The 15,056-nt window shown below is 34.2% G+C and overlaps 1 protein-coding gene and 1 long non-coding RNA gene across 2 annotated transcripts in view; one reads left to right on the top strand and one right to left on the bottom strand.

The window, feature by feature from the left end:
• The window catches only part of atm (ATM serine/threonine kinase), a 184,802-nt gene that overhangs the window by 117,262 nt on the left and 52,484 nt on the right, over positions 1 to 15,056 (top strand). Inside the window, exons 31-40 of the mRNA XM_039744508.1 lie at positions 1,367 to 1,531; positions 1,967 to 2,099; positions 6,444 to 6,539; positions 7,526 to 7,697; positions 10,518 to 10,659; positions 11,797 to 11,973; positions 12,468 to 12,645; positions 13,192 to 13,291; positions 13,418 to 13,576; positions 14,200 to 14,308. Of these exons, the coding sequence (XP_039600442.1) occupies positions 1,367 to 1,531; positions 1,967 to 2,099; positions 6,444 to 6,539; positions 7,526 to 7,697; positions 10,518 to 10,659; positions 11,797 to 11,973; positions 12,468 to 12,645; positions 13,192 to 13,291; positions 13,418 to 13,576; positions 14,200 to 14,308 (1,431 nt within the window). The remainder of the gene's footprint in view (positions 1 to 1,366; positions 1,532 to 1,966; positions 2,100 to 6,443; positions 6,540 to 7,525; positions 7,698 to 10,517; positions 10,660 to 11,796; positions 11,974 to 12,467; positions 12,646 to 13,191; positions 13,292 to 13,417; positions 13,577 to 14,199; positions 14,309 to 15,056) is intronic.
• Positions 1 to 15,056, bottom strand: part of LOC120523301 — a 93,168-nt gene that overhangs the window by 30,420 nt on the left and 47,692 nt on the right. The gene's annotated exons all lie outside the window — the stretch shown is intronic.

Genomic DNA, 15,056 nt, shown 5'->3' with positions numbered 1-15,056 from the left:
GGGGTCCAGCAGCTGTGAGGCATCTGTTGGCAAAGAAGCATTCACTGATCTTGATTTTGCCGACAATGCTGTGATTTTCGCTGAGTCAATGGAGGCTCTGATTGGGGCTCTCGAAAGACGGAGCGAGGAGTCTGAGTGTCTGAGCTTGCGAGTGTCCTGGATAAAAATCAAGATCAAGGACTTTAATGACCTCTTAGGCACAGCTATCAGCTGTGTGTCTGTCTGCGGAGAGAGTGTTGACCTTATCAAGAGGTTTACTTACCTCGGCAGTGACATTCATGTCTCTGGTGATTCTTCCTATGAAGCCAGTAGATAGATTGGGAGAGCATGGCGGGTCATGAGGTTGCTGGAAAGGGGTCTGTGGTACTTCCGATAGCTATACAACAGAACGAAGGTCCAGTGATCTGAGACAAAGACTGGACTCCTTTGGTACTGTGGCTCTTTGGAGAATCCTTGGGTATCACTGGTTTGACTTTGTGTTGAATGAGCGGTTGCTCATGGAGTCCTAAAATGAGGCACATTATCTGCATTTTGAGGGAGCGACAGTTATGGCACTATGTTGTTGTGGTGCAATTCCCCGAGGGTGATCCGGCTCTCAGGATCCTTATTGTTGCGGACCCGAGTGGTGAACGAAAAAGCTCAATGGCATGCATATTTGCCTGATGCACTGACATTTTGTCTGGCACATAGACCTATACCTTGATGGCCTCTTATGTTTCGCGGTTGCTTAACCTTCAACAACTTTAGCTTCACATAAAAATAAGACTTACACCATATATGGAACAGGTTTGATTTTAATTGTTCTTATGTTATTCTCTATACTTAGAAGAGCTAATGTACATATGAAACAACGTGTATGAAAATACAGGTCAGATCATGTCCCTTACTGATTCAGTACTTTGCGCAGCATTTTATGTTCCAATACATGACAATCCTGCATTATGAGGACAAGTGGCAACTCTACTGGTGTGTATGGATGAAGACCATTATGAAGAAGCAACACAGGAAATAATAAAGCACCTGTGATCCACTACTGCATTCAGCAGAGTAGATTCATTTGCTGCTGTTTCATTAAGTGTTATGTGTAGTCAAAATGACCTTATTAAATTTAACATTTTGTAATCACAGAAATTTTTAATGATTTAATCAGCCATTTTAAAGGTGAGTAATCACCAGCTGTACTTAAAAATAAATAAATAAATAAATAAAAATTAAGACTTTGAACTGCAAACTTCCTTTATAGGCCTATGAGCTGATAGGGCCATTTAATGTAGGTATGTTATTTGTTTTAATAACCTGTAAGTTACGTGTGAAACTTGGAAATCTTATTTTTGGTTGACATAATTTCATATTGTCTTTAATTAAGGTCTTACGTCTGCTGAAGTTCCTTGTTATTGAGGGTAAAGAAAATGAAAATCTCTATAATGCAGTAAGAATGTTGGAGCCTTTTCCTGATGTGCCTCTTTTTAAAGAATTAAGAGCAGCTCAACACAAAGTCAAATACAGCAGAGGACCTTTTACTCTTGAAGAGGTAATGTCTATTTCTATGAATTTTGAAACATTTCTAAGAATTAATTTGGATAAAAAAGGAAATCAGGAAATGGAAAATATTTTATTAAATTGGCATATAGTTTTTTTAGTAATATCATATTCATTAATATCATTAGAATATATGATCAATTTTTAACACATTGAAATTATAATTGTTATAGTTCATGCTGAAAATTGTGACTTTGAGCTAGGTGATAAATTGGCTAATGGAGTCATGTTTTTTATATGTTAAATTAGATCATTAGTTAAAGTGGAAGCACATATCACTTTTTATCATGAAATTTGTTTTAGAAATTAAATATTTCAGAAAATGGGATAATTAAATTGACAGAAATTCTATAAATCAGCTATGAAGAGCAGGTGGCAGGTTGTAAGGAAGTAGAATTTAGATTTTTTTTACTTGATCTTTTTTCAGGAAATAAAGCATTTTCTTTCTGTCTCATCCTGTGACTCTTTACCCATAACGAGACTAGAGGGCCTCATTGATCTTAAGAAGCAACTTCAGCTTCACAAAGAGCAAATGAGGGAACTTCTAAAAGAATCTCAAGGTAGCAGCCTCATTATACTTTGTGTTTGACTGGTGGGTTTAGCAGATCATTTTGGATACAAGTGTTTCTGAACAGTGTAAAGATTTTAAACATCATAGAATGTCTAAGTAAGGTTGATTATAATGATAGTTTTTTAAATGTGATAAATTATTTTTTTCTAAATTTTTACAATTTTTTTTTTAATAAGGTATTACTTCCCATTCAAGAGGAAGTATAAGTATGGTGTTTCTGCAAATAATTGCAAATGAATGAGTACTTGGTGTACCTCACAAAGTCTATCATTTACCAAGCTGATAAAATGTATCTACTTATCTCACAGATTAGGACAACAGCAGTAAGATGGAAATAACTTGGTTTAAGTTGCAGCATTCTTTTTTTTTTAATGACATCACAGTTCCATTGAATTTCATACATTAAATATTGAAATAGTGATAATCTATATGGTGTCAGTACATTTAATCAAGTAAGCATAAAAGAATGATCCGGAGGGGAGTTTTTTTCCTATTTGCCACATATGTCATATTTCATTTTCCATTTATTGTTTAAGTGCCAGGTTTACTTGGATTGTTAAATTTATCTTTGCAAATATTTGTCTTTTTTCCCATTTTACATTAATTTCTCTTTGCATATATTGTATAATATACAGACTGAGTGAGGTTTGGAGCCTGTAAGAAAACAATTTGTGTCAAAAATATATCCTAACTCAAAACTAATTTAAATAGCACTTTTTTTGAAATTCTAGCAAATTACCCAAAAGTCATAGCAAGCAATCCATTTGCAAAAGGAAGTTACAAAATGTGTGTTCCATTATAAAGCTAATTTTCACTGGCTTGGTTAATTGGTCTACTTTTTAAAATTAGTGTGAGTATGGGTGTGTACATTAATGTACCCTCTGATGGTATGGTACAGAGCTGGGCTATGCCTTGTCCCCATCAGCAGAAGCACGCTTACAGGACAGTCAAGGCAAGGCAGGCCCCGAAGTGGGAGAGGACCCCCAGACGGCATTTGTTTATATAGGTGCTCATTGCAACAACAAATGAATGGGAATTCCCCTTCAGGCATTGCATCAACACTTTATAACAACACAGTCAGAAACCCCTCCAAAGGGGGCCCCCATCTCCATTGCAGAAGTGTCAGTATTTGTGATGAACGTTACTTATATAGTAACATTAAATGTAATCAGAGCCAATTTCACAAATCATGAAGAGTATTTATATGTCTAGAAGAAAGAATATGGTTTGATTCGGTTTGTTTAGACATTTCAGCTCTTTCTGATTCAGCTTCAGTGTCTCCAGACTTCACTGTAGTCAATGAATACCCAAAGTCAGCAGCACCAATTCATCTGCAAGGTGAGTGGGTAACAAGGAGACGAGGATCTAAGAAGTGCTCCTATCACTATTACTTCTGGTAAGAGAAGTTTCCATCTTTAAAGCTGTTTAATTGTTACTTGAGGTCTGGGAGAGGCTTTCAGCCAAATCTAAATTTAACAGAACACAGTGGTAGAAAGTCTTTGGACCTCGATAACATAGCAGCTGCATTTGCTGTAGCTAAAGCCAACAAACAGCCATTTTGAAAGTTACAGTATTACCATTAGCAATAGCAATTTTTTGTTATGTGCCCTTTTTATTTTTTTAAAATATTACAATGCTTAATTTGTTTTTTATTACCATGTGCATCTTATGCTTATTTGCAGCTTATTTACTTTTGTTTATTTAGATTTTTTAAATTTACTTTATTCTGTTACTGTTTTTTTATTTTTTTATACAAATGTTTTTTATTGTGGTGTTTTATATAATCTGTTTTTAACAAAATTAAAGGATGTGTGTTTATTAAATGTTCCCTTTTGATTTTATTAATTTATACTTTGCACTAAAATAATACATTTTACTATGTTGAGACTCAGAGAAGGTTGAGTTGAAGGACACTGTTTTTCCTGGGGCCCCCATAGCCTCTGCAATTACTTCCACCCACCAGTATAGGGTTTAGCCACCCCACATCCTGAATTTAGTCAACTTCATTTATAGAATTAATGGACGGATCATTTTTTTCAGCACAATAATACATTATAAAGTAATGATGATGTGATGATGTTCAATGTTTTCCTCCCACTGTTTCATCACTTTCTCTCCTTCTTTACCATTTCAATGATATGTGCAATACAAATTGCACTTTGACAACATCTGGGTGCAGAATTCAAACCCAGAATGCTTGACATGTGAGGTAGTAGTACTACTTACTGCCCAAATGTTTGATCTGGAAATTTCATATTTCTTGCAAAATATATATGGGCCTTTATGAATTTGTGAGTAATGGCTTTGACCTATTACCAAACCCTATAACTCAGACTACTGTGGTGGAAAATTTGTATGCACAATAATTTTATAATACAGGGTGTATCTGCTTAGTGCTGTATGTTATTTAATGTCATTTATGGTTGCCATTGGTCTCTTGATAAACTTTCTGATAAGCTTTCTCATCCCCTTTTCAAGAATATTGGACAGACATTCTGATTTTAGCATTGCCCTAGTTGTGCAATTTTTAAATGTTAATGGTTATGAGATCCTATGAAAAACTGAAAAAAACTCTGTGATGATTTTTCCTTGAATTCAGTCATCACTCAAACGTTGAAATTTAAATGAAGGTGAGCAGACTTGTAGCCATTCATCCATCCATTTCTGAACCTGCTTGATTCATTCGGGGTCTGAGCACTGAGGGCAGGTCAGGAACTAAACCCTGCATAAAGCCATGCACGCACATACACTGACAGTGGTTAATACTGTACTCTGTACACGCGACAATACTGCTGTTACTACTTACCCTATCACTACTAGTACTAATATTGTGCTAGTTTGGAGTTACCAGTTATCTTAGTTTTGGTGTTCAATGCATTGTCCTAATTAATGTTTACCAGTTCCTTTAGAGAGAAATGTTAACCCTAATAAATATAAAGTAATTTTGAGTTATTGTGTTTGTCATGTTGTGGAACATTTGTATTCTTTCGGTAATAGAATCTTCTAGGAAAACTGTACCTCATTTACAGGTCACAGGTGAGAAGTAAATGCTTTGAAAATCATAAAACCAGTATAAACCATAAGTACAAGTCTCCCAGCCATCATATCTTTACCCAATTAATTAGTTACTGTTGATGGCACCTGAGACAAAATTTTTCATTAATACTAATACAGCAAAATGTTTACTTACTCTTATTGAGGTCCAATTACTTGTAGTGTATTGATTAAATACGGCCTGGTGATCGTGGTGGCACCACATTGTTTCTGTAATTTAAGGCAATTTAGTATAGTATTTCCTTTAGTTACCTATATTAAAAAAACAAACACATACATTTTGTTTTACAGATTAACTAACTTCCATGTTAACATACTTGAGCCGTGTTGACTAGTGTGGTTACCTCACTGATCCATCCATCCATCCATAACCCCTGAATCCGAATACAACGGGGTCTGCTGGAGCCTCCCAGCCAACACAGGGCACAAGGCAGGAACCAATCCTGGGCAGGGTGCCAACCCACAGGACACACCCACACACCAGCACACACTAGAGCCAATTTAGAATGCCAATCCACCTAACCTGCATGTCTTTGGATTGTGGAGCACCGGAGGAAACCCGCGAGACACGGGAGAACATTCCACGCAGGGAGGACCCGGAAGCGAACCGGGTCTCCTAACTGCGAGGCACAGCTACCACTGCGCCACCGTGCCACCCCTCACTGATCCGAAAACCCTAATTCAAATCACAGCCCAGCTACTGTATATGTGGAGTTTGGGTGCTCAGATTTCTTCCCACACCTTAAAGATGTCCATGTTAAGTTGATTATTGAGTCTAAATTTGTTCTGGATGAGTATGTGTGGATTTTTGCACTATTGTGGGCTGGTGTCTTGTCCAGGGATATTCCCTGATTAGTACTGAAAATGACTAATTGCATGCACTGCTACCCTGTACTGAAACATGAAGTTTACAGAATTGAGGAAGATTCATACTACAGATATATAGCATTTTGATTTTAAAATCTAGTGTGAATAAATATGTTAATGGGTCTGCTTTATCTGATTATATGGGGATGCTCATTTTAAAAATGGTTTTAACAAATCCCTTGTGGTTAATGCTTTTGAAAATTTAGTGTCATTAATATAGTTTAGAAATTGATGACTGTTATATACTAGCTATACATTGAATCATCATTCAATCAAAAGATCTTTTATTAATTATTAAGTAAAAACAATGTAACATGCTATTAGTTATTAAAAGTTCATTCTAGGAGCAAACACTTTATAGTTTATTGTGAATGTAACTTCTTTTATATTTTGTTTTTCTGTTCTCTCTTAGTTGACCCTCAAGACAGCATTCTTCTTAAACTAATTAGAAAACTCTTACAGCTCTGCAAAACAGCAGTAGGACACTCTGGAAGCAGAGACATATTAGGTGAGCATTTTTAATAAAATCTTAAAGAAAAAAATGTGAGACTGAAAATCTGTTTTAGGCTTCAAAACATTTGGACGAACTCTTTGGAAAGGAACAAAATCTACAATATAAGAACATTACATTGCAGTTAACAAGCCATAACATTGAATAAAGTCTGAGACTGGCATGGGTTGGTTTCTAAATAAGCAATTGGATTGGAACAAAAACTTGCAGCCACTGCGGCCCAACAGGTCCAACTTTTGCCTACCTCTGTTATAAAGAATGAAATATTAACCATTGTCTTCAACTTTCAGATATTTTCAAAAAATAAATATGATATCCTGCCGACACATTTCAGTTACTTGGCAAGGAAGCACATTGTCAAAAATATTAAAAAAGTAAATAAATTGTGTTATGAATAACTAAAATTATTTATTATTTAGTTACTCAAAGTTACTGTGCTATCTGTTAAAAAGTTAGGAAAGTTATGTATATACTTTAAGTGGTGCCATAGTGGAATAGTTGTTAGAACTGCTGCCACAGAGCCTCAGAGTTGTTATTTTTTGCCCAACAGCTGTCTGTGTGGATTTTGCAGGTTCTCCCAATATGTGCTTGGTTTTTTCATTGAGTAACTTGATTTCCTTTTACATCACAAAGGTGGATGTGTTAGGTTAATTAGTGATACTAAGTTGGATCTGTGTGTGAGTGAGTGGGTTCTGCGATGATCTGGTGTCCCATCCAGGGTTGGTTCCTGCCTTATGCCCACTCCTGACATGACTGGCTTTGGCTCCCAATGAACCTTAGTTGAATTAAGTGGTTTTAAGAATGATGTTATGTTACATTTCTCATTTGTGAGATCAAACAATAGTAAATATTTTTATGCTGTAAGTGTGAAAAATGAAACATGGTAAATATTATGCAGTGCATTTTTGTTCTGGTGCTCTTATATTTTGATTTTCCCGTAATTAATTTTGTGTTCCTGTGCACTTTAATCTCTTTGTATTAAGAGGCTGCTGGAAGCTGTCTTGGTGAAGTGGGCCCTGTGGATTTTGCTACAGTGGCTTTGTTCCACAATAAGGACTATCTGAACTCAAAAGCAGAAGATCTGTTTCAAGAGAAGGAGTTTCAGTGGCTTTATGTAATTCTGCATTCAATAAATAATGCTTTAACTGACCGCAAGTAAGTGACATAATCATAAGCTATAAGATAATTAGTTTATGCTCATTTTTATTATGTAGCACAGGAAGCTAAAACTCCATCAGACACCAAATTATCAGTCGGCAAATTTAGCTCCTTGAGTGGGACTCACCAAATTTCATTTTTGATTGGGTCTACTTTTGCACACAAGGCAACACACACACACATCCTGTTGACTTATGTTGACTTAAACACTGAATGTGAGTGATGTATTGCCTGGCTCTCTTTAGTACTCTGCACACAGGGACTCACCAGCTTTGGCATGGACAACACACAGTTGTCTCCAGATATAACCTAGACCTAAAGAGTGACACACCTTGGTCCCTGAGAATAACCTAGACACATGAAGGCTTGGTTAATGCTACTTACAACCAAAGAAGCATAGTACTTACCTTATTGTCAGCTTTATTAGAGTGTCCTCCTTAGCCTGCTAATCTTTTGAGAAAATGTAGCACTCTCCCCACAAAAGGTTCCCTGTATCTACTTTATTGCATAGAATAATAACAGCAGTAAAAAGTGCTATCCATTTGTATTTTCTGTTATAAATTCTGGATGTATAGTCCTAAACAATAGCAGCAAAAGAAAATATCACTGTTAAAAAAGATGTATATATATTTTGCACTGTGGTCCTGGGAAACGTTATTTTGTGCCACTCTATGCTGCAATACTTTGTATGGATGGTATGACAAAAAAGCTACTTGACTTGATTTGAAAAGGGTGTCATCCCAAGCGGCTTGTTTAAATTTAACAGTCAAAGTAATGCATGGACAGACCTCATGATGTTATACACAGATGATTGGCAAGGAATTTTGGTGATGGACAGTACTCCCTAAAATCTTTGATCCTAGTATTTGATCCATGCAAACAATTTCTTGCTGTCTCTCGTTCCTTTTACTGTTTAATTGTAAATTGTCTGTTCATTCTAAACTAAGATTATACACTTGGATGAACCTGAAAGTGCAGTAAGTATAGATCATAAAACAGTCCCAAAGAGTACATTTACAGGTCATCACAGTTCATTTGTGCAAAAACTTATAGCAGGCATATTGCAGCTTGCTTTTTAATATAGTGCCTGCTGTTCCAAAATATACCTCCAGGACAGATTTACAGTATATGCTTAAGGCTTAAGAAGATGAAAAGAACAACTCCAGAATGGGGCGAATCCTGGAGAAAAAACCTTAAATATTATTGATAAAAACCCTAGTGGTATGAATGACAATATACCTGCACTGCTAGTCAGAACAGAAGAAGGAGAAACTGGCTGTACAGGATAAATAAGGTCTTTAGTAACATTGTTTGCATTTTCAAAGCAGTAGCATATCAAGGGTCATATTACAATAGACCTGCAACTCTTATCTGATATGTGAAAAGAATGTGAATATAATTTAATCCAAATGAGGTTGACATAACTACAGGGGCAAGCCAGAAATAATACATGGCTGCTGAATTAGACGTTTTCACAATGTAGGTTTTTACAAACTAATTATTGTTTGGTTTTATTTTTAATTATGAAACTCCTTTCTTTCTTTCTTTCTTACTCTCTTTCTTTCTTATCACCAGATCGTCACAATCTGTAAACATAATATCTCCACTGAAAATTATCACTTGTGTTAAATTAATTCCTTACTTTATACTGTATTTTGTTATAATCAAATACATACAACTTTAGCACTAAGAACATGTGTCCAATCCTAGAACAGGAAATCTGACCATTTTATCTGTTACTTTATAAATATTAATGAAAAAGCTAGTGCAAACAGTAGATGTGCTTTTGTTAGCACACAGTTTTTGAACAAGAGTTTATCTAATCCAAGAGAGTCAAACATTAACTACTAAAGAAAAGTATGGAAATAATTTGGTCATATTTATTCATTTTTGCAATAGCATAATTATACATAGTAAAGTATATTAAATCCGTTTTTCAGTATCATTTTTATCAATAGAAAGTATTTTTCATTTCATTCTTTTGGAGTATGTCATTTGAAATCTAAACAAAGTTACCTACACATTTTGCATGTTTACTGTTACAGTAAGGTATACTGTATTTTTATAGAGCATTTATTATTAATGACACATCCATTTATTGTGTTCTGAATAAAGATATTTACACAGAGTATAAACATTTTTCTAAATTAGATTAATCATTTCTGTGCTCACATACTGTGGGTCACTCACCTTGTTGCATGTTTCGTGCACATTTTCCCACATTATCCTGGGCCTCACAGTTTCAAAACAAACTATGAACTAGTTGGAAAAGCCCAAGAAAAACCAAAAGGTTATTCCTGTGAATGTGAAACTAGGAGTGATAAAGTCTAGGTAAAGAGCTTTATAAAAGACTATTTAATGGATGGCAGTGTCTTATTAGGGTTTGTTTTGATGATTAACCAGTCCATGTTCAATGCCACGATGATTGTTTTTTTTTAGTTTTTCTAATTAAGAACACTCCTTGCTTCTTTACCAACTGGAACAACCCACATATGAAATGTGAAAAAAACATTTTTTCTACATATTTATTTCAATTTTATTTAAAATTTAACACTGACTTTTATTTATACTTTTTACAGATCTTAAATTAATTTAGAGCTAAGTGAACACAGGGTTACAGAGAGCTGAAGCCTATTAAGTCAGAAACAGACCCATCCACTGCAAGGCACCAGTACAAGAATAATAATAATATTGAGTAATTAGTAACTTTTCAGATGAAAATGATTGAAGATCAGGTTATTTGCCACATTGTTTTGATTGCTCTGATTTTTGCTGATTTTGTTTAAAAATGACATGGGCTGTTTTTTTTTTTTATAGCATTGAAGTTCGATTAGCAGCGGTCACTTGCTTGAAAAACATATTAAACACAAAGACTGGAATTAATTTCTGGGAGAGACATCGGAAGAATGATGATCACATTTTAGTTTATTTCAGTATATTCAAGACCTCTAAAAAGAAGGTATAGGTTTTCTGAAGTGTTATTTTCTTAAAATGTATCATATAATATATGTTTGTGTGTGTCAGCAGGAAAGAGATGGTCACATTAATTTTAATTAGGCAAATAACAGACCAAATGACAATGTAACAAAAGCTAAAATATAGAGTTGTGCTCTCCTTAGGACTTTTTTTAGACAGTGAAGTTCAAATTTTTATTTTTAAGGTTTACCGAAGCAATTCAGGTTAAAGTAAAAGAGTAATGTAAAGGAGAAGTATAAAATGTTCATTTCTGATTAGTTTTATGTCTTAGAAAAATATTGTACCAGTTTTCAGTATTTTGGACAAAGCAACTTGAATTAAAGAAGAACAAACTTAATATTTAGTTGCAGAACGCTTGCAAATGACAATTGCATTGATCCTGCAAACCACTGACAATACCAGACTTTTGTTTTTAATATTATCAAATTTTTTGTCAAGCTTTTGCTGCACACATTCACTTTTGTTATGAGTAATTTCTAATTTCAGTGAATTATGTACTTCTTGATAGGGATTTAAATTATATAAACTAGATGTATGGTATGCAGTTTGCTCATTTGTCACTTCACCAGCTTTTTGTGTTCCCTGTGTGTGTATGTGAATGTGTATTTTTAGTTGCTTTCATTTTCCTGTGCCAAACATCTATGAACAACGTCTAATTAAATTATTCTTTTCCTTCATCATTCAAGATGCTTGGTTTTCATTCATTAACTGTTTTGGTGTATTTCAGTTAATTTAAGCTTACTGCCTGCTAAAGTTAAGAAAAAATGGAAGCACAGCTAAACTGAACACTACATATTCACAAAAACCACTTAAATGTTGGAAATACTTACTGTATCCTTACTTAAAGTGATAGGATGGGATTTAAAAAGGGTAGTGCTTTTCTAAAGAATTAAAACTTGCTCACACAGTAAAAAGTTACATTTGGTACTTCTGTCTCATACAAAATACTAGCAGTCATTACCTCTGTATCCCATATATCGGGGAGGGCATTATGGGTTTAAGCTCAGTATATATCGAGAATTCACAATTTATAAATGTTCTGTGTTTGGTGTACATTTTTCTTGATTTCACTATTTTTAATAACATTGTGAAAAATTATTGTTTTACTGTTCTGCAACAGGCTATTGAGGTATCTGTAGAGAATGTCATGGATCCAACAGATACACTGAATAAGACTGATCTCTGGGTGCCACAGAATAGCTGCCATAACTCATGGTTAAGGAATTTGACTCTTGCACTTTTGAAATCTGATGGAGTGAAGAATGAAGTCTTGATATTGCTGGACCCACTGTGTAGTGTAAGACAGAATTATGTTTGTTTATTGAGAAAGATATTTCAATTTTAATTGTAACTATTTTATGCTTTATAAAGAGAATTGTGAAAAGGAGCCTGATATAGAAATGATGCTGCTCATTTTTTACATTAAATTTAATTATTTTTGTCTTAAACATAGTTGCAGAGTATATTTATTAAGTTGTCATGTTTGACTTCTAAGAATGGTACTCTCCAAAAATGTTACTGTATCATATTAAAATCTGTTTAGCATAATACTTAACATATATATCTATATGAAATAATGATTATAATTTTGATCACCCTTTAAGCCAGTGACATTTTGTAGAACTGAGGTTTGCTGATCTCGCTTATCTGCTTAATCGCTGAACAGAAACATTTACTAATGTTGAGGTAATCTATATACTATATAAGGTCTATTTTGCAAGCAAAATAAGTTACTAGTACAAGCATACATAAATATGCTATATTTTCATTTAACTGTATTTTTTTATTCAGGTGAAGACAGACTTCTGTCAGACTATACTACCTTTTTTGATCCATGACATCCTTTTGCATGACACAGATAATTTTTGGCGCAATTTATTATCTAAGCAAATTCAGGCTTTCTTCTCTACTTGTTCGAAAGCCTCATCTGTGTCCAGTAGATCTACCACTCCTGCTAATATGGACTCTGGTAAGAAGTCAAAATAACATACTGTACAACTGTTGCACAAGAGGTTTTAAAATGTTACCATTTATGAGAATTTCTTAGTTGGGACCTCTTATCATTTATGTATATTTTTTTATGTTTAATGTTTCATGGCCCACTATTACATCTTACTGGAAGGCCTACTACTGAAAGCTTACTGTAAAGTTCAGGCACATTTTCAGTTAAAAGTGCATTACAATTTCATGTTCTGTTCTCCTGAAAATATACTACTTTAAGGTTTTAATTACAGCTCAGGTATTTATGAGAGCTGTTGCAAAAAAATAGAAACCTTTTAAGATTTTTTAAGCTGTCAACATAATGTTTGGTATCAGTATATAGTGCCTTATTTGTTCTGTTTCTAAATTAGTTTTAAGTACAATAATATATAATAATATAATTGCTATTAACTCTGAAAATGTTTAGATCTAAATCCACACAAATACACATTATTAGTTTGATAGTGCCTACTATCAGAGGTGCAGTATAACTTTCAGAAGCCTGTGTTTTTGATTCTGTATATTTTAATTACAGAGGCAGAGAGTTTGACCTATGGACACTTAGATAAAGCCTCATTAAGAACAATGCTGGCTGTTGTTGATAACCTTAGAAGACAGAACAGGTCTACACAGGGGTAAATAACTTTAATTCATAAGCTAAGTACAGGTGTAAATGACATTAATTTATAAGCTAGTAACAGCTTCCTTCCATTGAAAACATCTAACTGCCGGCTTCTATTATTTTGTCTTCTTTGTTGCAGTTCTGCCTGTGGCACAGTTTTTGATAACAGTTTCTGGCTGGAATTAAACTACTTTGAAGTTGCAATTGCAGCTCAGTCATGTGCTGCTGATTTTACTGCTTTACTGTACTCTGAAATATATGTGGACAAGATCAGATCAGACTATGAAGAAAGTCAGAGGTATTGGAAACAAAGAAAAGTTCACTTTTGAACCTGGTTTTAATAGTATTAATTACAGAGATTTCTTCCAGGTAGCAATGGTTACACTGACAAATGATTTTCCTTCTCAAACCAGAAGCAGGAGCACTTCCTGTCAACAGTGGTGTAATAGAAAATATGGATTCAATAATTGGATGAATGGATTAATTTTGCCTTCTCACAAATTCTAACTGTATAAATTTCATTAATTTAAGAAAATCAATAAAATGTTCAGTTACACAATAAAGTGAGCACCCTTCTGGAACTTTTTTCTGTCCTTTTCCCTAAATACAGCATTCAGAGGTTAGGCATTTTATTAAATTTCATTACCAACTGAAGCTGACTTCACATTGCTCACAGTGAAAAAATTGATTGCATAGAAAAAATATGCAGCCACTGCAGTGACTGACAAAATGCTCTTACATTGTTGACATGTTCTCAAGTGACCAAATAGTCATCATCCACCATTGATTGTCATTAAAATAAAAAATCTGATTTAAAGTATATGCAGTCAATTGAGAGGCCTACTTCTTTATTTCTTTGATAACTGAACAAAGAATAAAAACACAATATAGACACTAATCCTTTTTTTATTTTTTAAACAGGAATGCATCCAAAGTTTCTCGAAGAATTTTGTTTGAGGAGTCAAGTCAGAGCTTTACAATTACCAGTTTAAGTGAAAAAAGTAGAGAAGAAACTGGAAAAAGTTTACAGGTACTATGAAATTAATTGTTTATGACTAAGCAGTGACAAAAATGTTGACAAAATTCAAACAAGCTCACACTTGAAGAACCTGGCCTTCATCTGTTGAGGGAGGAAGGCCACTGAAGTTGTTTTCTAGACTCCTTGTGTCTAATGCTCCAACAAAAGTCAACATTAAGAACAAATGCAGTTGAGCTTGTCCCTTGTCTCTTTTCTTCTGCCTTCTATCAAAACTTCTGTTTTATATATTTTTTTAATGTTAGTCAAGTGAGAGAATGTACTCTATTCTGAATTGTTGCACCTAAGGCATTTCTGTTGAGAAAAAATATATTTATACATGATAGTTAAATCACACGTGTGGCACAGAAAGTTACACTGCATAATAACACAGAAAAGAATTATATATTCTTTCCCTTCTTTGCGAAGCTAATGATTTCATGAAAACCCCTCCATAGGATGAATCTTCATTATACAAACAGATAATTACCATTACTTTTATTAATGATAATAATAGCTCACTACTTAAAGCACTCCATGCAGGGAGGACCTGGGATTCAAACCTATGCCCTCCTTATTGCGAAGCAGCATCATTACCACTTTGACACCTGCATGGATATCAAATATAACCGGTTCAAAAATTAAACAGATCAAACTGGATTTTTCAGGGGCAGACACTTATCTTCAAATCTTCGACGCCTGTTTAATGTAATATACTCACCAACTAAATCAAACACCCCAGAAATATTATTATCATTGGATG

The sequence above is a fragment of the Polypterus senegalus genome, chromosome 2 (genome assembly GCF_016835505.1).
Source record: "Polypterus senegalus isolate Bchr_013 chromosome 2, ASM1683550v1, whole genome shotgun sequence".
In the NCBI taxonomy this organism is placed as follows: Eukaryota; Metazoa; Chordata; class Cladistia; order Polypteriformes; family Polypteridae; genus Polypterus; species Polypterus senegalus.
This window is presented reverse-complemented; position numbering and strand designations above follow the sequence as displayed.